General features: G+C 45.4%; 1 protein-coding gene across 1 annotated transcript; it reads left to right on the top strand.

Moving 5' to 3' along the window:
• The first annotated feature begins 7,499 nt into the window (after nt 1–7,499).
• On the top strand, nt 7,500–26,010 carry LOC112900522 (two-component response regulator ORR42-like). Its single transcript, XM_025969377.1, has 3 exons — nt 7,500–7,677; nt 25,691–25,725; nt 25,825–26,010. The coding sequence occupies exons 1-3, from the start codon at nt 7,500–7,502 to the stop codon at nt 26,008–26,010; spliced, it is 399 nt and encodes a 132-aa protein (XP_025825162.1).
• The last annotated feature ends 1,472 nt before the right edge of the window (nt 26,011–27,482 follow it).

Genomic DNA, 27,482 nt, shown 5'->3' with positions numbered 1-27,482 from the left:
GAGTTTTATATGAGAATGCTTGTGATCATTGCTAATGGATGACCTAGCCTTAACCTCAATGTAACGTGACAAAAGCTCCATCAGAGGAATTTGTTGCCCTTCCGAGATCATCCACAACAATCAAGCTCCTGTAAGTTCATGGCCATGAGAAGAAAACAAGAGAAATACCTAAGAAAAAACATAAATTCATTGTACCATTGAATCTAATCACAGAACAAACCAATCTGTTTTTTCAAGGCTTCCACATGGGACAGCCGCTGAAAATAACAAACCATGCCAAAAACATTTGTGAAAGAATTGCAACAAAATTATGAGGGAAAATACCGTAGATTGCAACACAAATTAAATTTGTTAGCCAATGTAGGATATCTGTAATATAAATGTCCTATTCCAAGAGGCACAGCATAATATATTAAGAGCATAATGTAGTACAAGTGGTAGTTATACTAAGTTTGAGTACCATGATAATATATTAAGAGCAGAGCCATTCCAGAAAAGGAAGTGACAAAACAAAGACAAACATATATTGTGGGAGACAGTCAATTATGCATTAACCAGTTTAATATGTAAACTAGTTAGTAACACACAGCAAGCACATACCATTTTACTAAAATAAGCAGTAAGAACTAGGAAAAAAGTTGTCACCTACCATTTTGATTCGCAGGAGGCAGACTTCTTGCCTTGACCACCTTCAGTGGCGGAGGGCCCAGTGTGGCGAGATGTGGCGCTCGCCATACCTCGGTCCGCACGCCGCCGCCCGCCGCCCGCCCGCTGCTCGCCCGCCGCCCGCCCGCTGCTCGCCCGCCGCCCGCAGCCCCGCGCGCCGCCGCCCGCAGGCCGCAGCCCCACCCCCGCCCGCCCGCCGCCCGCAGCCCCGCGCGTCGCCGGCCGCCGGCTGCCGCCCGCAGCCCCGCGCCCCCGCCCGGCCGCCCCCGCCCCCGCCCGCCCGCCGCCCGCAGGCCCCGCCCCTGCCTGCCCGCCTCCCGCCGCCCCGCGCGCCGCCGCCCGCCGCCCGCAGGCCGCAGCCCCGCCCCCGCCTGCCCGCAGCCCCGCGCGCCGCCGGCCGCCGCCCGCCACACCTAAAATTTTGGGCGTCCTCCGCCACTGACCACCTTGCTTCTTTCTTGATATCGTGGTGAGGCAATGCGCATGTGCATGCAAACAAATGAAAGTCATAAGTTCAGGGAAACAATCAACTAATAGAATAAGTTGTTGTGGAAGCCAAAATTGACATCATGGTCCAATCATATGGTAGAGTTACCACTACTGGAATGTACAGGATTTTACAAGAGAAATTGCGGGAAAATTCTCCCACAATTTCTCCCCTAATCGCATACCTCTCCGGTGGATTTTTGCGGCTCACGCCACACAACTCGACCAATCACACTGACTTGATATAAAGAATTAATGGGAGTGACTTAGCGATGGAAGTACAGATTTAAAGCACAGAGATGATAAAGCCAAAATAGGAAGCTAAAACAACTAGTAACTACTGCTGGTATAAACAGTAAACAATCTATTTCAGTGCATTTGCATTTTTTTCAGAAGCATCAAGATTATGCATTTCAACTCAACTATTATCTGATGAAAAGTAAATGTGTAAGCAGAGATACAGCCATAATCTATGAATATGTACTGAAACAATCATTTTAACCCAACCATTATCTGATGAAAAGTAATAAATTTTTCACCAACACAAATGGTTCTGAGATATACTGTGAGAATTCCTTTAATCTAATCTAACACAAAGAATAGACACCATGAAGTACTGCAATATAGCAAGCAATACTAGAGCACATCAGCAGAAGCACACATCACAGAGCAACAAGCTAGCGTCAGTAGAATCCGTGGGCGTGGAGGATTGAGATCGAGGCGAGAGGTAGGTACGAGACGGAGGAGGTGCCAACACCGAGGCAGGAGAGTGGAGGAGGCAAGACCACGGACGCTTCCCCTCCCTCTCCCTACCCAGCCCATGCCATTGTGGTCGAGACGAGGAGGATGCCAGCCACGGCGGGACAAGATGGGGATAAGGAGAGATCCGGCGGAGGGAACGGCAGCGGGGGAGGGGAGTCCCCGGTGTCTCGCTCGCGGAGGGCGCGCCGGTTGTGGTGTGGGATCCGGCATTCTGCCCGGGGAGAACGCAGTGGTGGCGGCGGGGTGCGAGTCGAGGTGGGAGGAGAGGATCCCTAGGGTTCGTGGGGCTACGGCCGGACTTGTATGTTAGCTGTGGAAAATGAACAAATCGAGGTATTAGATTTCAAGTGTCAAAAGTAGGTTCATGTTGCAGTGGATTTAGTCATTGAGGAGGGCCCAGTAGGTTGCTGGTTCAATTCCAGCAGAATCCACCAATAAGATCCGACATTTGTGACACGTGACACGTCTGAACAAGATCCGTCTCTAATAATACTCCACATCTCATTAGTGATGCGTCTTCTTAAAATGTGTCCTAATATATTTACACGGGAGAGATTCTCACAAATTAGTGACGCGTTTCAAACGCCACTCATATCACATTAGGGACGCATTTTTTTTATCATGTCACTAATATAGATGTCTCCTTTATCTGCTTTTGACGTAGTGATGTTGATGTTCTATTTCTCAACTACAACAGATAAATACGTATCACATGACCACGATGATCACTCACCGTGTTAATGAAACCATTAAATGGATAAATCTTTGAATCCTACAAACACTATACCTTGCAAAATTACAAAGTACATATACAATATAGAGTCCTTAACATAGACACACAAGACTTTGTCATCATCCGCTCCCAACGAGGGCGGCATTACCACCATCACACAGAAAAAGAGAAGAAGAGCTAACTCTCACACACAACACAAGAAGGTCTTGAAGCTCTACTCCAATGGTGAAGCTCTGATTAGTAGTGATTAAAAAATAAAAAAATAGGGAGAGAGTGAGAAGTAGTTTGGAAAAGTGCAGTGCCTCTTCTCCATACTTATATCTTGATAGATGCTTTTTAATCTAAGTAAGTGTTCGTAATTTCTCTATGGTCCTCAAGTTTCTTATTTAAATAAGTTTAGTCCATAGTTGCTTATGGGATCATCATTAGTTTAGTGGAGGCTCTAGTCTAAAACTCTAGATAAAGAATTGAAGGACGTTCTTGGCTAGCGATTACTTTTGTTTGGTGCATGCCTCACGAGTTGTAGATCGGTAGGCATTAGATGGTGACAGTCCTATTCATCCTTTGTAATCCTCTATATTCAGGTATGTCCTAGAGTTGTAGGCTGGAGTCACCTGGCAGACCAGATGTAAGCCGGTGTCCGAAGTAAGCATATAGAGGCCGATCCTTACCCATGAAATTCTCTCTACCCTCACCTATCTCATTCTTGTTATCCTTGTACAAACTTGTCTCGATGAACAGTACACACACATTCTCTGTTGATTCTTTACCTAGGAATACTCCTGGATGAAAGCTACATTGGTATTCATATGCTTGTGAATTTATTTGTGATCGTTAAAAGTACTATTGACGGTCGCTAATACCAAATAATTTAATAAAGGAGAGCTAACATTTCTTACACACATATTAATTTAGAATAACATTTTCCCACGTGTCCCCTGAATTTTAGTGGCATGTAGAGAATTGAGCACATTTGTGGAGAAAACACACCCAAGGTGGCACAAGGCGAAAACCCTAACAAATCACACGTCGCTACCTCAACCCCTATTGGATCAAAGGGCCCATAAAGACACTCAAACTGACATAAAACTATTCGGGCACAGACTATAGACTAGAGGGCCCACCGACCAACCACCCTGCCAAAGGTGGTGGCTAGAGGCGATTACTCTGGTTCAACTGACCCCTGGTTCGGCCGAACCAGAGGTGGGCCCACTATCCTCCCGCTGACGCGTGGCGACTCCTGGTTGCTCCTTAAAGGTGGTTACACCTGCACCAAGCTAAATTACCGGCCACAACCGACCTTACAAGGGCTATAAATATGAGAAAGGGATCTCCATTTAGAGACAGACAACAAGTTGCTCATTCATTCATCTCTCTTGCTTTAGTCCATAGACTAGTGGAGTTTAGGATGAAGTAGTTCTTCTACGGATTCCCGGGTTTGCTAGAAGAGCTCGGTATGGCTTAAGTACTTTCCTATCTTTGTAATTCTCGGATATCTCTAATAGAATTATCTTCTGTATCTTTATGTATGTGTGGCTCATATTCTGCTTTATCAGATGTATGCTCCTTGCTTAGTTTATACGTGTATCATACACCTTGCATGATTATACGAGTAAATATAGTGCCACGGTATCGGTTCACCAATATTCGAATGTTTGCTCTAGTGCAATGTCTGTCGATCTGGAGGGTCGGAGCTCCGCGCGGGGTACTAGAGTATTGCTTATCCATGCAGGCATGGGGCCTGAGTTGGTCATGTGTTGCTTGATGCGGTTTTACCACACAGTTTGTAGAGGTAGGCGGCAGGTGGTGACAGCCCTCTCCGTCCTCCGTAATCCTCCATGCTAGGGTCGAGCAGTAAGAGGTCCATAAAGTAGCAGAGTTGGCTTGTGACTCCTGTGTTAGCCATGTGCGGTTCTCTCGGTAGTACCTGGGAGCGTAGAGCTGGATCCTAATCATGTGTATGTACAATATAAGCTGTATATTTAGATTAGAAGTACAAAAGTTCCTAGTAGTTCTCTTCTTTCTTTCTCCCTGCCTATGTCTAATTGCTAAGTATGAGTAAATTTATGTATCATACTACCTCTCTACCCATATTATACTTACCCTTGTTTGTACATTGGATATTTCAATCTATAATTAATCATTAATTTATCTATTCTATAACTGTCATCTTCCTTGCGGAAATATAAATATGCCACCTGGGTGTGTTTCTCCTTGATTCTGCTCAATTCCATGCATATCACTAAATTCTAGAGAACATGTGGAAATAGCATTATTCTAAATAAATATGTGCGCAAAAATGACAACTCTCCTTTATTTGACCGATTTTCTGATCGAATCGACAATCTATTTTGGTATTTAACTAGCTTCAACAGTGTTGTTGGACTTAAGCTTTGTTCATTAAGTTTGTGTTGATGCAAAAATTGGACTATCATCTTTACGCAATGAAACACGCTAAGGTCTGGAAGATCTGCTTTATTCAAGTGCATATCCTAATCTTGAGGTTCGTGGCGTGCTACTCAATTTGATCTGTAATTGATATGGGAAAAATGCGTTAACAAGCAAAAGGAACACATCGGCTGGGATTCCGAAAAGTTTCGGCATGGCATCTGCTATTAGGAGTGATATTAAAAAAGAAAGCCATTAGCTAAGTTTCCGAATTGCAAAAATAATTAATTTTCTAAAGCATACTCATAAACCATCGGCTAAAGTAGCAGATCAATGTCATGAACCATGTTAAGCACATTATTTTTCATAAAGAGACTAATCTAATCGATAAGATTCAACTTAGCGTCACCATCAAAAGATCGGACTTAACCAAGACAACTTATAATAGCAGAGTGAAAAATTAAAAAAATTAGCTGACAAACCTAATTATGCTAAAGAACAACCCTAATATGCTTCAAAATAAAACAACAAGAACTTGACAGAGATCGATAACTTGTGAATAGAATAGATTTAAACAAAAGCGATGCGCTGTAAGCTGAAATCTAAATTACGCGATAAATAGCGATGCTTACAAGCAAACCGGAGGTCGAGATGATGCAGCTCTGTTCATTGAAGAACTCGCCGAGAAAGCTATGTTACTTCTACTCCTAGGTTTTTGGCAATTGGCTAAGAAAAATTGTATTGATGATCGTGTGTCTTTGCAAGCCCTGACTGCAACTATTTACATCTTGATTCTAAAGACTCCTAATCGATTAGGACAATCTATAGATTTGATGAAAAAGAAAGAAACACTACTATATTTAAAAAAACCTTTAGACACCGTTTGGATGTCTTCATTTTGAGAAATTGGAATCTATTTAATAGAGTAGGCTATTTGTCTTGGAATGTGGTATTCTACAACTCTCCAAAGTATATATAAGTTTATCTTAAATTTATGGGGTGGGAGATGGAAATTTATAGATTCTTATGTTATGTTTCTAATGTACAACTTAAAGCACACTGTTCGACTGGCTTCCCTATAGCAGAAATGCAGTATATAACTATTTCTTCCATATAGCCAACAATAATATACAAATATATTCTGCATACAACTATATTAGCTTAATTAATTTATATCTAAATTATAATTATTATAATGAAATTCAATTCTAAGAATCCATACGGAACCTTAACAGACTCAGACTCTATATAATCTTATGCTGACATCACAATCTTTGTCCGACATGCACTGTTGCCTTTGACACTGACCTTCATTGGCTTTGACCAAAACTCTCCTATCGGCTTCCCTTTCTTCTTCTTCTGCTGACTTCCATAATTATTATACTTGCAAAATTCAGGTGTCAACAGTTTGTAATAACTCTGCACCCCCTGTTTAATTATGTAAAAGCTGTGTGTGTGATGGCTGTTGTGCCCTCATGCAAACAATTCTTGAGTACATGGATTATGTGTCAGTTGGCAAGTGGATGATTCTGAAAACACTCGATTGACTATCAAATTTATACGATCCAGGAGCGTTGACCTCATTATCGGCTTAAATGATGATCAAATGCTCTTGAGGTGGTTTAAATTGATCGGTTCCGCCACAACCACCCATCTGGATTTGCCTAAGAAATCCTGTTCATGCAAGAGAAACACAAATACCAAGGTATTTTCCACACCTGCATGTTTGCAAAAATATAATCCTTTGTGGTATCCTTGAAATCCGAGAGGATATTTTCTTTCACAAATACAGTGATATAGTTAATGGCAGATCTCACTAGATTCTTCCACAACTAGGAATTCCAACTGGAGTCCAAGGAGGATAGCTATAGCTTGATCATAGGCCAACATAACAAAATGGAAGATTTTGGTGTGTAAAAAGGCTGTAAACAGCTTGCTCATCGTCCAGGATGATCCCATGACGGATTCACATGCAATGGCCAAGAGTGAACTCATAAATAACTCAACGCTATGCATACATGTGTCAAACCCCAAGAGATATGAAATCTCATATTGGTATGGAAGGAGAATTGAATTAATTGACCATATCAGATTTCGGATTCGCATTTATTTTCAAGCACATATAGAAAATCTTTCTGATTTGGCGAGGCAAGATTTTGCCCTTGGCTTCGCCTATAAAATGGCATGTTGTGCAGAACTCAAATAGGCAGCGGAGTAGCAAGAAAGTGAGACGTGCATCATCTCAAGTAAAGGTTGGTCCAGACTTCCTCTCTCTATGTGCTTCCAACATCTTTATTTTTTTTTGTTGTAGAATATGTTTCAGGAACTTACAGTTCATATAAATCATAGCTACTGCAGCATTAATCCATGTATGTTATTCATCTAACCTACATTCCTATGTAAATATTGGTTGCATTGTACAAGATATTACTGATATCTTTGTTTTGGTTGCAGCAGTTTCTTCATGGCATCCAAGAAGAAAGGGTCTGCTACAAGGGCACTAGTAGTGGAGGATATCAAAGTTGACTGTGTAATTCTCTTGCGTATGTTGCGCAAACTTAACTGCAAAGCTACTGTTGCTCATAATGGCAAAGAAGCTGTTGACCTTTTCCTTGAAGGGAAAACATTTGACATTGTTTTCTTTGACTAGAACATTTGGCGTGCTTTGTGCACCCTATCATAACTCTAACATTAAGTATCTAATAATTCAAAACTGAAGAAATTTGTAGTTAAACAGTAAGTATGCATAAATTTTTTCTATGAGAATAACAAATGTTACGCTATAATAATATCAAATTAATAGAATATTCAGTAGCTGATATGAATTACATACCACCCAAAAAAATGCAACTCTCGTATTTCGAGGAGTCAAACAGTTTCAAGTTTGATCAAATTTATATAAAAATTACTAATATTTGTATCTCCAAATAAATTTAGTGGAAAAATATATTACATAATTAATATAATAATACTTATTTTATAATATAAATATTAATACTATTTTATATAAATTTGATCAAATTTAAAATTTTTTGACTCCTCGAGGTGCAAAGATATATATTTTTTCGGCACAGGGGAGTACGCATGTTCCAAACTGGGCCATGTTCAGCGGCCGGGCCATCGTCTCCGTCGGAGCAGCGCAGTAGGGAGCACGATCCACTACCGGATTCAGGCCCTTTGCCGAGTGTCTGGGACACTCGGCAAAGCCCCAATTACACTATGCAAATGATTTGCCGAGTGTAACACTCGGCAAAAGGCACTCGCCAGCGATTATGTTGGCAAAGAGGTCTTTGCCGAGTGCGTTTTGTCGGGCACTCGGCAAAGGGTTTACCGAGTGTCAGGGGCGGCACTCGGCAAAAGAAAGTAACCGTGACGGCGTTTGGGCCCGTGACGGCGTCTTTGCCGAGTGTCTGGGACGTGGCACTCGGCAAAGACAAGGCTCTTTGCCGAGCGCCGGAGCCCTGGCACTCGGCAAAGAAGTAATCTTTGCCGAGAGCTGGAACCGAGGCACTCGGCAAAGATTCTTCATACAGATTTTGCCGAGTGCCAACACTAGGCAAAGTAACCAGAATTACCCATTTTAATCTATTTTTTCTATTTCATCCACACATATATATCACAAAAACATATATCATCATAAAGACCACTACAAGTTTTACAAGACTTTAATGATGAAATTAATAAGCAATGAAAAATAGTTTTACAAGAGTTCAACGGATAAATTCACAAAGTTCACGAACAGTTGTCAAATCCAATGATTACAAGTTCTCAACAAGTTCACAATAATAGATCATTTGACTAATTTTGGAAACCATCACCAAGTTGGCTAATTACTTTGATTTGGAGATACATGAGGGTCATTTGAGGCCGCCAATTGATTCTGCATAAAATAGAAGAGATTACATGTGAGACAAGAAAAATAATGTTGATACATGACTAAATCTTATCCATACTCATAGGAGTAGAAAACGGATCAGAAGGTGGAGGTGGTGGTCGAGGTGGAGAAAACAACGAAGCTGGCGGAGCAACACCCGTTGCGGCGCCAAGGCTCTGCATGTAAGCAAGAATCTCGCTCATCCTCAGGCGCTCGGCCTCACGCTCGGCGCTCATCCTCGCCTCCAAGGCCTCACGTAGCCTCCTCTCTTGTTCTAGCTGGTCTTGCAAAATTTTCACCCCAATGTTACAGTAATGCAAAGAAAAGATCTATAATAATCAATAAACGACATATGCAAAAATAATAACCTGAAGTTCCTGTATCCGGTACTGTGGAGTGTCCTGCAGAGGTCGTATGGCTGGGCTCGCGCTGGTGCTCCTTGCTCTAATCTGAGATAGAGTAGGAGTAGAGGACGCATCGATTGCGCCGTCGGCAATCCAGTACCGCCCATGCTTCTTACCTCCTCCGACCCTCATGATGACTTCACCGTCAAGGTTCTCGGTGGTCAGATCATAATCTGGATCATGGACCTCCCTTGCCATCGATGTGTACTCACTGAGGCGGCTGTGGGCGGTCACGTTGCTGTATGCCTCTGGCCCGTCCTCCGGGTTGTAGTTGACATCGGACGTCACCTTTCCCTTGTGGGCCATAGCAAATGCCTTGAAGAGGGAGCAAGGCTGGCCACCATGTGACGACGACTGTGAGAAAACTAGCAAGACAGTTAGAAATCATGCATAATTGAGTGTTGGATTAAATAAATGAATTCGCGTACCCATGCTTCTGCGTATCCGCTGAGGCTGCGGCTGCCTTGATGGGGTTTACTAGGCATCATCATACGCCACTCCCGGCAAGCATTGTGCGACACCTCCCACTCGTTGGAGCACCACTTTTGCACCATCTGTTGCCAGCACTCGGGATGCGCAGCGCACCAATAAGGAATCATCTACAGGACAATAAGTAGATGACATATTAGAATATTACATTAATCATACGTAATGTAATGTCAAAAGGAATGAATACTTAATGTAAAAAGAATAAACATTAATTGTGACAGTTCGTGTATTTGTAATGCTAGGCATATATTTTGTTAGTGTGAAATATATGTTTGTTAAGTGTAAAGCTTGTGTATGTTTATGTGAAACTTTTGAAAACTTAAAAGTACAAGTAAAAAGGGTATTTTTATAATTACAGAAAAATCTAGGGTTGTTTTTGCAAAATGTAAGTGGATTAGGATAATTTCAAAATAATTAAAATATGTTTTTCTTACTTTATGTCTTGTAAAAATATATATTTATTCAAAAGTATGGTTTGAAATGTGTGTGTTGAAATATGTAAAAATTTTGGGTAAAGTGGTGAAAATAAGGGTATTTATGTAATTTTATAAAAGTATAAGTCCTTTTATGTAAATATTAGATTTACAAAAGTAACTTTTAAAATTACTCAGGACTAAAGTGTAAAAAGTGCAAGTCACCATGACATGTCTATCCAACCATTATGACGAGTCTATCCCGTCATTATGACGTGTCATAAATGCTTGCATTTAGGTCCTGAATTTTATAAGTTACGCTCTTTAGGACAAAAGTAATTCAAATCCGACTGTTGTTCAAAGGTTCATGTGTAAAAATAAAAGTTTTGAGTTTTTGAACTTGAGCCTTAAAGCAATGTTGTAGAGTTTGAAAAACTCCCCAACTTTCGTTTTGGACATTTCTTCATTTGAGTTTTAAATCAATAGGAAATTTTGTTTTTCAGACAGGCCCTTGTAGTTTTCTATATTTATGCATAAGTCCTTGGGAGAGTTCTATCTGTTTTTCTCCTTTGCTCTCCCTTATCCTGGCGCCCCTTCTGTTTTCTTTACTGGCAGCCCCGTCCTTATCTCTCTCTCTGTTCTTCTCCTATTTGGCCTTCTCCTTCACTGGTGGCTGCATCAATTCCTTCTTTCTCCTCCGTCTACCCTCTCCTCCACCGGCTCCCAGGCGCAGGCGGCAGGCACGCGCAGCAGGCGCGCGCGAGCGCTGGCTCGTGGGGCGCGGCGCACGGCAGGGGCCCAAAGCAGCGAGCGCGCAGCGCACAGGCCCGGGGCTGCGGCTCGGCGTGCGGCAGGCGCCAGGCGGAGCGGGCCCAGGAGCGGGAGCGGGCCGGCGCTCGGCAGCAGGCAGGCCGGCGGCGCGCGGACGCGGGGCCCAGGCGGGGCGGCGCTGCGCGAGGAGGCGCGGCGCGAGGCGCGCGGCTGGCTGGGCCCAGGCCCAGGTGGCGCGGGCTGGCGGCGGCGCGGCGGCTTGCGGGCAGAGGCGCGTGGACGCGGGCTCGGGCCGCGGCAGCTGGGCACGCGGCAGCGGCAGGCGCAGGCGCTGGGTGGCCAGAGCCCAGGCGGCGCGGGCGTTGAGCGGCGCAGGCGTGCGGGGCGCGTACGCAGGCGGTGCAGACGCGCGGCCTAGGCGGGGTGCTGGCGTGGGAGCGGGCTGGCGGGCCAGCAGTGCGGATTTGGGCGGCAGCGCCAGAGCGAGGGGGGCCCGAGCGGCGAGAAGTGGCACTGGTATGGCTCGAGCAAGCCCCAGGCAACAGCAGGAGCTGGGCGAGCGCGAGTGTACGCAGGATGGCGGTAGGCCGGCGTTGGTGCGCGGCTCGGGAGCAGATGAGGCGCGAGCAGGAGCAAGTGATGTGGCTAGGGCGTGCACGACAGCAGGAGGCGTGGAGGTGCACGGGAGTGAGTGCGTGCGCGCGGGCGAGTGAAGGCGCATGTCGCGTAGGAAGTGGACGCGAACTCGTGAGCGGCACGGCTGGCAGTGCTGGAGCGAATGTGAACGACGCCGAGCGGGTGGCGCGAACATACGCGCGGTAACGCAGCGGAAGCCGGTGGCGTGTGCAGGTGTTGAGCGGAGCGCGCGCGGAGGGCGCTGGAGGCGCGGTTGGCGCGCGCGCGCGAGTGGCTCGGCCGGGGCAGGAGTAGGCCCAGGTGGCGCGAACACGCGGGTGCGAGCGCAGGAGTGACGCGGCAAGGCCGGGAGAACACGGGATTCGGCAGCTGGAAGCGGAGGAGCAGCTGCACAGCGTGCAGGGCGATGATGTGCAGGGAGGTCGCGCGCGATGCGAGAGGAGTTGTAATGCGGCGGCTGCAAGCAGACCCACCCAGGGAGCAGTAGAGTCGCGCGGGAAGAATGTCAGAGACCGTCAAAGAGAAGGCAACGGACAAAGTCCGACGGTACTGCGGACTGCTAGTGGAGAGTTTGGAGGTGGCCAAGTGCGAGCAGACCTCGATCCAAGCGAAGGCGAAGGTCCGAACGGATTTGGACTAGCACGTCCGCGGAAGCGAGCGAAGTGTTCTGCCAGTGGTCGACTTGGCTCGTTTCTGCAGGCGCGTGCGTATGCAAGCAGCAAACCACGCGCAAGCAAATTGGAGGCCGATGGTGTGGAAGCAGACAGGGAGCGGCAGCCTTGCGAATGGTTGTGCAAGTATGCCGGCAGTGCACGCACCAGAGCAGTCAGGTCAACGAAGGTTTCTTCTTGGGTGAGCAGAGGTGTTCGGTCGACCAGGCTTTGGCATCGCATGTGCGTGAGAAGAGGAAGTTTACCCCGTGAGCGGGAAAACCATAGGGTTCGCGGAGAAGTCGATATAGCGAACCCATTCGGCTCCATCATCTCGTCCTAGGGGTCCACGACGTTCAGCAGTTTCTACCCTCGTGGATCGCTCAACCGCTATCACCACGAGTCACCACGAAGACTACTCCTTCGACCATCTTCCACCCACGGCAACCCTTCCCGGCAAACTTCTTCGTCACCCATGGAATCTCGTCATCGTCGAGCTTATCTTATCGCCAATCCTGCTCGCCGCGGAAATTCACTTTCCGCTTATTCTTCTCCACAACCAAGACTACCCCAAGGTTTGTCCTGATTCACTAAATCTTCTTAATGCCGACGATTCCTTTGCCGGGATATCGTCGTTAACTTCCTGTTATATGTTTTTCCCCGACCAGGGACTTGATTGCTTTGGTTTAGGAAAATTTTAGGGTGTTTTCTGTAAGTTTTCCAAAGCTTTCTTTATTTCAAACCAGTAAACGTTTACAAGTTTTATGTTATGCTCTTGAATTGAAAGTCTTGATTTGTGGTCTAGGTTAAATGTTAGGGAATGAATGCTTTGTTTGTACCTTATATTGTATGCATGTGTTATAGCTGAAATATAAATTATAGGGTGTATGTTTTAAGTGGAGAAGTGAGACAGTTAGTTAATTCTATCACCCTAGTGCTTATATCCCTGACATCAAGACTTTAACCTTGTCTTGATTGCCGTTTCCTTAAGATCCTTTTCGTAAAAGGATCCCTGTTAGTATGTGTATCCACTGCTTAGCTAATACGTCTCGACAGCTATGCTTCAGTGTCAGGTTATCAACCCAGCCACTTAGCATCCGTTTTCTTTAAGTCTATGATGTTTCTGTGTAACCACGGTCAACCGATGCTTTTCTTTTGATCTGTTCCTACCATCGGTTGGTTAACTGACATGATGGTTACCTTTCTAGTATCGGCTACCGCCGATATCACTCTTTTTTGTTCTGTCCTACATCGACTGCATATAGTCGATATATCAAAGATGTATACACAATCTTAGGGTTCTTGCCATTGACCTACCCAAGCCGATTTTGGTTGCTTTTCCACGTCGGGCAAACACGGACGATCGATCCTTAGTTTCCCCATCCTTATCCACACACTTCTATCAGTCGATTTATCGACTGAGAGGTCGGCTTTATACTTATCGGTCACATATCCTCAATCACACTCCAATCGGCTATACGTCACTCAATTGTTGTACTGACGTAATCGAGTCGATACAACCACACCTAGTTACCTAGAATAACACTTAAGTACATCTCAGTTAAGACAACAGCTTTAGAAATCATCCTTTTGCTAAAGTCATCGATGCTTTCATCAATCAATTAGGAACCTGGTGCACCTATCAATCGGCTACACAAACCATAGTACTCAACCCTAGATCAATAAACTAACACAATAGACACGCCTCTGTTAGGCACGACCTAAGCACATCAATCAGTTAAACCCTCGTTGTTTCCAATCGGCTCTGTTGTAATCTTCAACAAGTAGCCGATCATAATTAGATGTCCTCTTAAAGCTCTATCTAAGTTTAGTTTCAGATCTTTTTGGTTGATATGTGAATAGTGTGTTATATGAATGCTAGGTTACAATTGTATTGTGAAGTAAGATAGTGTTATGTGCACACTTTGAATGAAATGTTGCATTGCATGTAGATACGTCTACTTTTGCAAACGGTAACTACGAGATCTCCCAGAAGTCTACGGCGAATGTTCCTGAAGACCAAATGAACGTCACCAAGGGATTAACTGAAGCCCCGAACCAAAGTTCGGAAGATGTTGACTTACTGACTTCAGACCCACCAGTAAAGGCAAGCCCCGGTGCATATCCTAGTATTTCAATCTATTACAATTCCATTATTATATTATATATCTTGCATTACGTCTAGGAGTTGAAATGAAACCCTGGTTGCATAAGATCATAGGAATCCAATGTATTGTACCTGAGTCCTTATCGTTTAGATGCTCTGCTAAATAGGGCCGGTAAAAGTCGGGTGATTTCCTGTCACTCGCGCGATATAGGAGTTGCTTGTTTACAATTCTGCAACCACTATAAGGATGACGGACAGGGTCATGTGCTGTATCATGACCTGAAGTTTTACCCTGTCTGTTTTGTTAAAAGTTGATAAGGTCGATCCATGTGATAGTGGTGGCTAAGCGTTTGAAAGTACTAGCCACATGCCGCGAAATATGGTAAGCGGTAAGCCTAGTACCCAAATGGCCCGGCAAATGGACGCGCTTCCACCACTCGACTTTTATTTTATGTTTACACGCACCGATGTGTGGGAGTACGTTCTGCATGGCAGACAGGAATACGGGTTTTGTAGTCGCGCTACAGACGTATGTCCTGCACGAGTGATGTGCGTACGGTCCTACAGTCGCTTGTGGTGGCCCTGATCCATAACCCGGAATATGAGGGAAACGGTTGCTTCGGAATGCCCTGTTGGTATTCCAAGCGTGTGTGTTAGGTTTACCTTGCAAGGTTAAATTCAATTCGGATCGTCCGCCTCTCACGAGGATTGAGACTGCTTATCCCTTTTACCACATCGAGTAAAAAGTGTAATTGTTGAAGAAATAATCTTGATGGATGATAATATCTACATTGCTTGTTTAGTGTAGGTGCTTACCTAGAATGGCTAATCAAACTAGAATCTGAATGCTAAAACTTGAAAATAGGTTATATTCTTAGTTGCTTTTCAGCTAAAACTAAACCCGGAACCATTACAAGCTTTCATGAGTCTAGTTATGGGCTAAAGTATACCCAATCCCGGGTAAGCCTTGCTGAGTATTAGTATACTCAGCCTTGCTAGTTTTATGTTTTTCAGGTAAAGCCTTTGAAGACCCTACTCTTCCCCTGTCATGGCCCTGTACTCTTCTAGAAGGTTGGTCCGTGGAATGGGATCCATCCCCGACCAACATTGGTGATACCGAGTGATGTCGTGCCCGGGCTTAGCATGACATCCGTCTTGTCGACGTGCTATAGATCATCGCGTATGTTTTCCGCTGCTAAAAGTCTTAGCTTAAATAGTTTGTATTGTTTTCTCTAAGTTTGAAACTTTGTACTACTTTTATAAACTCTTGTAATGTAATTCCCTATTATGTAAATTGTGATGGTGATTGTATCTCTGGACTCACCTTCGTGTGAGGTAACCTTATTTGATCCTGTGTATCGGTGGTTTATCGGGACGTTACCCAACAGGCCAAGGGATTATACCGTTTGAAGCACGTTGGAGCCCTCGGGAGTGGACTCGCGTACTTGAGCCGGTATAATTCAGGTTGGTTCTGCCACATTAATATTCTATATTTATGTGCAAGTACTGCTCCTCAGTCAACGACATGGTTCTTGCGTCCGTTTTGGTGACCTTCTCTCCAAGGACGGTGGCGTGGAAACTTTTAATGGCCTGGAGACGCGCCTCATAGTGCATGTCCACGTCTAATTTCTTACAGCATCTGGTAGCCACCACATCAGCCTTGGCCTGAAACCCATCTTGGCATTTGAAGAAATCCTGCATGCAAACACGATTTCGATTCATTATTTCAAGAATTTGCAATGATTGCGATGTATGTAGCACTTACCCATAGCTCCTGCTTCACCCACTCTGCCTTATTGTTGAATACTCTGCCATCCCGATCTTCAGTATCGGGGGCGGCGGCGTATTGCTCGAACATATAGGCCGGCCCCACAACTCCAGCGTACTCAACCAGGCCAGGAAAGTAATCCCTGCACAGAAGACCGAGGATGCCATTGACGGAGCGTCTGTGAGCAGCACCTGCACTCTCCACAATCTTCCAGGACCTGCACAAATGATTAGCCATCACTTTTAGTTTCTAATTTGAATTTGAACATAGGCAACGAAAACATAAAAATTTACTTACTTTTGCCCGTCGGGTCGAATCAACGATCGTTTCTCACTAGGTATCGGTCGATTAGGCAGACTCGTGGGACCTGCACAAGTGATTAAGAAAAATTATTAGTTTATATTTCAAATTTGAACATATAACATGAAGAAGCCATAAAAACATATAAAGTTACTTACCTCGCGAGTAGACGCGAGACGAACCAGAGGCCATCTGCTGCACCTCGTGCTCCTCCTGCGCCTCCTCGTCCTCCTCCTGCGCCACATGCGCCTCCTCCTCCGTATCGTCCTGCGAGGCCACCTGCGCCTCCTCCTCCGTGGCCTCCTACAGGGGCACCTGCGTCGTCCCCCTCCTCCTCCCCCTCCTCCTCTCAGACGACCCAGCTTCAGCGGACCTAGCCCTCGTGTTAAGCGACCTAACGCTCCTCATGCCACTGCCCACCATCTTTGTTCAATCACCTGCAATTAAGCAGAGTAAAGCAATCCGTACAGATAAACAAGACGTACTTAGAAAGAGATGCAACGTAAATTAAACATAATTACATAATAATTTAGTATTACATTGATTAAAAATAATCTTCATAATCGGGAGCAGCTGGATCATAAGTCTCATCATCACTATCAACCATGTCATAATCAACACTATCTGAAGAATCAATGTCGTCATTGGAATTGCCTAAATGTAATCGTTGTAGCATTTGTAAGTCCTTCGCATTCTGCACCTCATCCTCCTCATCCTCCTCCTCCTCATCAACAACCGTTTCAACTTCCATTCCGTCTGCTTCGGTTACGTCTATCTCAAATCATCCTTCTAACCCCTCTTCTTGAAAGAACTCTCCGTCATATGTGTTGGAGTCTAAGTTATAATCTTCATCGTTTGGGATAGGTACTTTACCGTGCGATAACACCTTGTGCACAACATACCAACCCTTAAGATGCTCTTTGGTTTGGCACGCATATGGGAGATAATAAACTTGTATGGCCTGTTGGGCCACAATATAGACATCGTCTCCTGGTAAGACAGAATCCTATCGAATTTTGACTAGCCCAAAATTAGAATATGTCCGTCTCATTACTTCAGGATCAAACCAATGACATTTGAATATGACAGGATTAAGAGGTTTGGAACCATGAAAATTGAGTTCGTATATTTCTTCAACTCTTCCATAATACTCGACCCCATCAAGGCCAGGAGTAAAAACTCCAGTATTTGTGGTCTTTCGATTGGGTCGACTTGCCTCATAGCTTGTTGTAGAAAAACGATATCCATTCACATCATAAACAGAATATGACCTGACCCTATAGGCAAAGCCATCGGCAACCTATCTCAAATTGGCACTCACCCTATGGCCCTGCTGTTTGAACCAAGAAATAAAATCGGGCAATCCATTTCCCGCATCCTGTCTAAGAAGGGCATCACATTCCTGCTGGGTAGGATCCCTTGATTGACGCCAGAATTCATGAACAAATTGCTCCATGTACGGCACCACCTCATCAAGGTTGGTCAACACATATAGCATGATCTGGCACCACTCTTCATGTCTCAATGTCTTGGTGGTCGAACCACTTGCACTTCCGAGTTGCCCTCAAAAAAGGCTGAGGTTCGATTCATTTTCGCTAGCATTGTAACGAGGTGGTGGATTATGCACGCTAGGGAGGTTGTCACCATAGTATGTTGTTGTGAAGTTCGACACCTCCTCCAGAATGTATGCCTCTGCAATGGAAGCCTCAATTTTTCATTTATTTCCATATTTCTTCCGAAGAACCTTTAGACATCTCTTGATTGGATAGCGCCAACGACCCTGCACGGGACCCCCCATTCGTGCCTCATACGGGAGGTGCAAAATCATATGCTCCATTGGATTGAAGAAGCCGGGTGGAAAGATCTTCTCCAACTTACAGAGCAACACCGGTGCCATTATTTCCAAGTCTGCAACCACGGTCCTAGATAACTCCTTGGCACAAAGCTGGCGGAAGAAATAGCTCAACTCTGCAAGCACTAGCCAGACATTCTCATGGACATACCCTCGAACCATCACCGGAAGAAGCCGCTCAATCCATATGTGGTAGTCATGACTCTTCATCCCTAAGACTCACATAGTAGATAAGTTGACCATCCTACACAGATTAGCTGCATACCCATCAGGGAACATCAACTTCTTGATCCATTCTAGTACTTCCCTCCTTTGGGGCTTGGTCAAGACGAAATCGGCCTTAGGCTTTCTCCATGTCTTACCGCGACCAGGAGGCTTCATCTGTAGGTTTGGTCTATCACACAACGTTGCCAGATCCAATCTAGCCTTAACGTTGTCCTTTGTCTTACCGGGAATGTCCATGATTGTTGCCCAAAGTGCCTCAGCCACATTCTTTTCAGTGTGCATCACATCAGTGTTGTGTGGAAGGAGAAGATCATCATAATAGGGGAGCCGAGTCAAGCCTAACTTATGAGTCCACATATGGTGCTGGCTATATCCCACAAAGGCACCTTCTGGATTGACCACGAGATTATCTATCTGTTGATGGACCGCGGCACTAGTCTTCATTGGAGGTGCAAGATCTGTCACCGTGACACCTTTCATGAAGTTCTTTTGGTCTCGTCTGAATGCATGGTCACGAGGGAGGAATTGCCGATGTTTGTCGAACGCCGAATACTTCCCACCCTTCTGCAACCAAATGAACCTAAGACCTTCCTTGCATACTGGGCATGGGAACCTCCCGTGAACACACTAGGCGCTGAATATCCCATAGGCCAGCAAGTCATGCAGGGCGTATTGGTACCAAACATGCATTTTGAAGTTTGTCTTCGTGGCCTGGTCGTACGTCCATACCCCTTCCTCCCAAGCACAGACCAATTCATCAATTAGAGGCTCCGTGAACACACCCATATTATTCCCCGGATGTCCTGGAATAATCAACGACAATAATATGTTCTGTCGTTGAAAGCATACGCCTGATGGGAGATTGAGGGGGATAACGAATATGGGCCAACATGTGTACGTGGCGGCCATCATTCCATAAGGATTGAACCCATCTGTTGCCAACGCAACGTGTACATTATGACCTCTCTTGCTTTCTCATGATGAATGTTGTCAAGGTGGGTCCATGCTTCACCATCGGACGCATGAACCATCTTGTCAGGTTTGTATCATTTGCTATTTTTGTGCCATGTCATCTGTTTCGAGTATTCCTCAGTCATGTATAACCGCTGGATCCTTGGTATGAATGGAAGGTGACGTAGGATTGTCACGGGGATGTCAAGCTGCCTCTTGCGGCCATCACCAGAGGCTACCTCCAGGAACCTAGAGGCTTTACACTTTGGACAGTACTTTAATTCCGCGTATTCTTTCCTAAACAGGACGCACCCCTTCGGACAAGCATGTATCCGGTCATACGGCATCTTGAGTGCACGAAGGAGTTTCTGTGCCTCGTACATGCTCTTCGGCAGAATGTGATCCTCCGGAAGCAGGCTGCCAATAACTGTCAACATGCCATTGAAGGCGTCTCGACTCAAGGTATATTGCGACTTTAACGCCATTATGTGTCCAATGGCATCCAGTTGAGAAATCTTTGTCTGTCCGTGAAGGGGTTTCTGTGCTGTGGCAAACATGTCATAGAACGCCTTTGCGGTTGCCTCTGGCTCCTCCTCCGTACGTCCTTCAGTGAACTGTGCCTCGTGATAGTCATTTAGCATGTCTGCTACCCCAGCATCGGCATCATAATCCTCCACGCGTGGTCTCACCACCTCCTCTCTGATACGGCCGTCTTAACCGTGGTAGACCCACCGGGTATAGCCTACCGTAAATCCATTCCACCAAAGATGTTCCCCCATTATCTTTTTTGTTTGTCTCTTCCTGTTTACACAATTGCTGCATGGACAGAATAATTTACTCGCTCCTTTAGCTGCTTCGCCAAACGCCCGTTCCAAGAAAGCATCGATCTTGTCGATCCATTCATCCGTGACCTGACCCTGACCTAAGCAGCCACTGTACATCCACTCACGGTCTTCCATACTCTAAAACCTATACACCCGGGTGGCGGCGGCGGCCGAGGTGGCAGGGGCCCTGGATTAACTACAGCATAAATCAGAAATGCGGTTCTAATCTTGTGGTGTATCAGCTAGTTCGGGTAAATCATAGTTGGTTATATTGCCCATATATCTATAAAATTCATCAGGATTTTTCAAAATGATTACTGAGACCTCTGAGAAACACTTACTTTAAATTTGTACACGTTGAAGGTGATCTGGCCGACGCGGCGGCCGGGGGCGCGGCGGGGGCCGGGCGGCGGCGGCGGGGGCAGTGGCACGGCGGGGGTAGTGGTGTGGCGGCAAGGAGGGGGCAGGGGCGGCAGCGGCAAGGCGGGGGCAGGGGCGCAGCGGCGGGCGTGTGGCAGCGGGGCCGGGCGGCGGCGGGGGCCGGGCGCGGCAGGGGCAGGGGCGCGGCGTGGACAGGTGCGCGGCGGGGCGAGGCGCGGCCGGGCGGTGGGGGCAGTGGAGCGGCAGGGGGAGGCGCGGCCGGGCGGCGGGGGCAGGGGGCGCGGTGGCGGCGGGGAGGCGGGGGCAGCGGCGCGGCGGCTGGATGCGGCGGGCTGGCGGCGGCGGGGTCCGGGCGGTGGGGGCAGGGGCGCGGCGGGGTCCGGGCGGCCAGTGCCCCTGCCTCCCGGCCGCCGCCGCCCGCCCGCCGCCGCGCCTCTCCCCCGCCGCCCGGCCCCCGCCACCGGCCGCCTTGCCACCGCGCCCCTGCCCCCGCCGCCCCGCCGCGCCTCCCCCCTGCCCCCGCGTTGCCGCCGCACCCCTGCCCCCGCCGTGCCACTGGCCCCGCCTTGCCGCTGCGCCCCTGCCCTTGCCGCGCCCCGCCCGCCGCACCGCCGCCGGCCCCGCCCCGTCCTGCCCGCCGCGCCCCTGCCCCCGCTGCGCCCCTGCCCCCGCCGCGCTCCTCCTGCTGCACCCTCGCCGCGCCCCACCGGCCCCGCCACGCCCCTCCCACCGCGCCCCGCCTGCCGCACCCCCACTGGGCCCGCCTCACCCTGCCCGTCGTGCCCCCACAGCGCCCTGCCTGCCGCGCCCTAGCCGTGGCCCCACCGTGCCCTACCCGCCTCGGCCCCCGCCGCCCCCGCCGCACCCCGCCCGCCGTGCCCCTGCCGCGGTCTGGCCCCCGCCGCCCAATGGACCCCGCATGATCATGATACCTTGCAAGTAAGAAAAGATAAAACTAATTTGTTCACAGAAAACTGACATAGGAGTATTAGAATTACCTGATGCTTTCTTCTTGTGCGAGGAAATAGTTCTAACCAAGTGTAGCCTACAATTATAGCAAACTTTCAATATTATTGAACCACAGTAATAGTTATCTATAAGTTAAGTTCACAAAACTTAAATCAGTATCACCGCATCACATTTTGCTCCTTACTGATAATTTCACAAACTCATCACAAAAAAGATAAAAATTTTCAATAAAATGATGCATCATGCTTCAGTACCAATAGATTGCTGAATATCTGATTTGTTTGCTAAGCTTATAGTGGCTATCATCATCCAGGACAATATAAGATTAAAGCACTAGGACAATACCAGAGATGACAAATCTCTGCAATTTCTAAAGCAAGCATTGATTCCCTGGTTTGTCAATTGGAGTTTTAGTCAGAATTCGGATGATCGTATGTCAAGTTAAGGGTCTTAATTAAGTTTGGCGAGTATCATAGTAAAAGACTAAAGTTCTCGACTGACATGTACTATGTTATGATAAAATACGTACCGTGTATAATATATACATTTTATATGCTAATCAATTCACTTATATGGATTCCCGTAGTAACACACGGGCATATTTGCTAGTACATCTTAATTACATTACAGTTTTACCTTGCTGCCTATGCTTGGATTTTCTGTAACTGAAAATTCATTTTTGTTCACATATCATTTGATAACTATTTACTATCTTATCAGCAACATCACCCTCCGCGACGAATCCTTCGATACCGCCCCGCTCCCGGAGTGCACTGCCTTGGAGATCACGGCCGTCGCCACCATTGGCACATCTGCGGCGCCTCCTCGGAGACCGCCACCAGCGAGCTTCTCCCGAAGCGCGCCGACACGGGGACCAGAGCGCCCATCACCACCAACATCCCCGCGCATCAGGATCGGGTACCCCCCATTGTTACATGCATTTGCTAGAATCATGGCATTCTTCCTGTATCTGCATCAGCAAACCAGGCGTATTCACGGGTGAAGTTTCTCTTTGTTTGCTTTAGTGGTAGGGTTGTATTGATTTTTTATTTCTCACAAAACCCGAGCTGGTCAGCACAGATGAAGTGGCCGGGGTGGTCGAAGCTATTTAGCTGCTTAGGCGGCTGCCTCCCCTGCACCGGCTGCTCAACCAACGTAAGCTATTGTGGGTCCACGATAAACAACTACGGGGGGCAGGAATCAGAAAGGAAAGCTACCCCTAGTAATCCAGCTCCAGTGCCTGATTTAATATCTATGTAATCATTAATGGCGATGTAATATAATGTTTGTGGACTTTGTGAATTTGTCCATTGAACTCTTGTAAAACTATTTTGCATTACTTGTTAACTTCATCGAGAAACTCTTGTAAAACTTGTGGTCGATCAGCTTCTTTGATGCATCTGTTTACATATATTACCTCCATTTTGAAATTATAAGGTGTATTTCATTTTGTGAGGACAAGGCTTTGACCAAGAGTTACTCTATTAATATTTCATTTATGTTATGCAAAAGTATCTTCAAATATGAATCTAATGCATCAGCTTTGTGTCATAAAAATTATGTACTACAATAGGCTAATTGCTGGTCAAAGGCTTGTCCTCAACGAATTATAAATTAAAATTTCAAAAGGAAGGAGTAGCTTGTTCCCCAGAGGAATGCGAGATTCCGAAAGCTTTATTTTTTCATGTGGGCAGGGGCAGATGATTTACTTCTGTCTCCGTGATCAACTAGGTCTAACATAATGGCATTTTTGTTAAAATGAGGAATACATGAATTTGCGTTTATTTATTACAACAAAGTGTACATGAGAAGAATTCATGAAGTGCGGGGCTTCAATAAGATTCTTGGCGAGGTTCACTTGGTCTTCAGATATACCCTGCTAGGGTTCCGGGACCAATTTGCAAGTTCCGTCTTCAAGCGGCGTCGATTCTACATGATATGCAATGATTTGAATTAAGTGATTATTAAGTCAATATCTTTCCTTCACGATAAGGTCGCAATCCTACAATTCACATTCAAAACACTAAAAAGCAAAGGATTTGAATTCTAAGAATTCAAATTTATTTCCTATACATTAATCTAATTAAGTTAAATAGTGCTATAAAATTATGAAAAATTTACTATAAATTACTCTACATCAGAACAGCACATGGTAAAAGAAATCTAAGCATGATGGCATCAGTAACATGCTTGAATAAATTTACTTCATTTCAAGCTTACTTTGCACAAATTTAAATGAGTTGAAGTTAGAGTGCAGTACTTGTTCATGTATTTTTCCAAAAGTTCAAGGGTTCACTGTAAAGTAAGATTTTCTTTCAAACCATATCCCAAATGAAAATATGCCCAAAATCAAAAGTGTAGAGTGTAAAAAGAAATACAACTTTGATTTAAGGGTCAGCTTCAAAAGAGTTAGGGTTTTAAAACTATTTCAAAATCTGACAAACTATCCAATTTTTTTAAATATTGATATTCTTTGCCAAGTGCTTTGAGCCCTACACTCGGCAAAGGACCTATTTGCCGAGTGTTTATCCTTGCACTCGGCAAACAATTTTCATTTCTTTACTTTTTGGCACCGAACTTTTTTTGTTGTGATACTTACATTATATGCAACAGTATGTGCAATTTGTGCCCATTGCTCGAAGTGTTTGCTATATTTCGTCAATTTATTTTATTTTATTGAATTTCTTGTAATTATTGAAATTTGAACTATAAGTCATACGAATAATGGAAAACAATGAATGAAAAAAATGATATTCACGTTATTGAAGCATGCGTTGAGACCTTATCGAGAAAAAAATCAGAAATTTCAAACTTCCTATCCACGAAACATGACGACGAACTTCTTGTCCAGTTATTTTTAAAATGTATAAAAAGCAAATATGGTCTGAAAATCATGAAACTTGTCAAGATGTAATGAGATCACATGGGGAAGCTGTGATAAAAATCTGATGAGGTTTCGCGAAAGTTACAACATACGATGCTTACAAATTGAAAGTTCTCCGAAGAGATGTATGATTTTATGTGAAGCCCGATTAGGTGTTAAGCATCGTAGATGTCAAACTTTCATGAAATCTTATAAAAATTTTATCACAGTATCCTCACATGATAACATGACATCTTGACAAGTTTCATAATTTTCCGACCAAATTTGCCTTTTATACAATTTAAACATGACTTGAACACAATTTAGTCGCCATGTTTCGTGAATAGTAAGTTTGAAATTTCTGGTCCTTTCTTTGATAAGACCTCAAAGTATGCTCACTAACATGAATAATAATTTTTCATTCATTTTTTCCACTATTCGAATGATCACGCAGTTCAAATTTGAATTATTCAAGATATTCAATAAAATAAAATAAATTAACGAAATATAGCAAACACTTCGATAAATGAACCTAAATTACATATGTTGTTGAGAACAATGTAGGATGACAATAGAAAAAACACTTCGATAGAAAAAATTTTGGACAAAATAAAGAAAAAAACCATATGTATATTTTGCCGAGTGTCTTTCCTAGTCACTCGGCAAAACTCCTCTTTGCCGAGTGTCTGGGACTTAGCACTCGGTAAAGACTGACACCGTTAATTGCATCAACGTCGTGGCGCTTGTTTGCCAAGTGCTCGAGACTAGACATAAAATTCTTTGCCGAGTATTTTTCTTTGCCTAATGTGTGGCGCTCGGCAAAGGAGCAGTTACCGTGTGTTTTCATTTGCCGAGTGCCCGATATTTTGCACTCGGCAAAGCCATGGACACTCGGCAAAGGTCGCGTTTGCGGTAGTGATCAGTATGCACCTGTTCCAAACTGCAAGCCGTCTCAGCTGTGACAGAGTGGGGCATTGTCTGTGTCTTGTCCACTCTAGTCCAGGTTCATGCTGTTCTAGCACCTAGGCACGCAGTTTCTATTGGTTGCAGCTTTGCAGGCTCCCATTGGTTGCAGCTTTGCAGGCTTTCATAGCTCGGAGCGGCAGAACTCGCGCCCGGGTGCCACGCGTCCCGGGAAGCGCGGAGAGAGCTCCAAACGGTACCAATCTTTAAGAAACCCGATAAGGATATGCCATTGATGACTGGTCCTGAGGTACTTCAATTTCTTAGTAGATTTAAATTTATTTACCGCTCGACTAGTAAGCAACAAAAGTTACACTTCACCGAGGATTAATTCCTGGTCATTTTGTAGGCTGTGACCAAGATTCGTTCCATGGGAGCTACTGAGGTGAAGATGGTTGGAGTCTCAGCAGATTTTGGTGGCATGGAGGCATTCATGCGTGCTGGTGCTGATATGTTTGTGCCTAAACCCATGAAGTTTGAGACCCTCGATTCTGTGCTCCAGGAGGTCTTTGGCAAGAAGAACATGAGTGGCTAGCTTGTAGCAGCAACAGATGAAGTGCAACTCATAATATATATGGAGTTCTCATTATATGCTTTATGTGGGGTCGTAGTCGTATAACTAGATATAAGGAGTTGCACTTATATATGCATTGTTAGGGTGGAACTCAAGTTACATTTTGTTCAATTTAAATTTGGTCACAGAACTCCAGAACAACCAGTGAAGTATTTGACCATCTGAGAAGTCATCTACTGCTGCTGGAGCTGTAGTCTGAGTGCCTCCTGCCGCTAATGACCTTGTAGTATCAAAGACTGGGTCTCTTGTTGGCGAGTCAACTCTGCCAGGAGTTGCTCCTATCTCTCGTTAGAATGTCATTGCTGAGCTATCGGAGTATGAAGGATCACAGTCAGAGTGTCTGGCTGTGTGACCTGCGGAACAGTGACTGTTGGAGAGCCTGTTAAGTTGGACAGTAGGTGAGTCATGATAGATAGGAGAAGCCACTACTGAAGTGCTATGATGGACTTGGTGTTCCCTTGCATGTACAGTAGAGATCTCATTGCCTGGTGAATCATATACGCGATATGCCACTATAGTCTAGCAATATGGAGTCCTTGGGGTGCTAGGAAGAAAAGGCTCAAATAGCACTCTAATCTGCTCGTCTGTCGGGAAGAATGGGTCGTGAGCATGTTGAGGAGCCTCTATGTCCTGGTAAGCCAAGTTGTGAAGAGACACACCCGATAGCTCCATTCCAAGGTGACATGCAAGACTGTCTTGGCTCAGACACCACTGCTCGTTCTTGAACATGAAGTGAATGTACAACCTTTATGAGTCCATGACAAGAGTGGTGTAGAACATCCTGACCCACTCTCTAACATATTTTCTCCTCTCACTGAGCAATGTAGCAAGCCCTAGGTAGTGCACAAAGTAGGAAGTATCGATGTCCCACTAGCTGCCACTCTCAAAGAATAACAGTGCATAACCCTATGCTTACTCAGTCTGGTCCCTGCCTTGACGTACAAGGCCATGAAACTCACCTGGATAGGAGTCCAATACCTTAGGTCAGCAATAGCGTCCTTGCGAGAGGGCCACCACTCATCCAGAGCAATTGCATGCGCTAGTACTACAGGAAAATAGTGTAATTTTGTCAGCCAGAAACCGACGAAAATAGGCCTAAAGCCGTCGAAAATAGCTATTTTCGTCGGTCGGCCGACGGAATTAGGCTGACGGAATAAAATATTGGTCCGTTGCCGACGAAAATAACGTTCACGTTTTCGTCGGCCTAAGTGGTCGACAAAAACAATGGAAATATTTTCGTCGGCTCTGCTGGCCGATGAAAATACGTCAAGTATTTTCGTCGGCTAGCTCGGCCGATGAAAATCATTGTCGTATTTTCGTCGGCTCGGAGCCGACGAAAATACTGGAGTGTGTCCAGTATTTTCGTCGACCACCTGGCCGACGAAAATACTGGGATCCTGCTAAAAAACAGATGCATATAATAGCAGTTATGA

Source organism: Panicum hallii, chromosome 7, assembly GCF_002211085.1.
Source record: "Panicum hallii strain FIL2 chromosome 7, PHallii_v3.1, whole genome shotgun sequence".
In the NCBI taxonomy this organism is placed as follows: Eukaryota; Viridiplantae; Streptophyta; class Magnoliopsida; order Poales; family Poaceae; genus Panicum; species Panicum hallii.
Note: the sequence above shows the minus strand (reverse complement) of the source record. Positions and strands in the feature narration are given on the sequence as shown.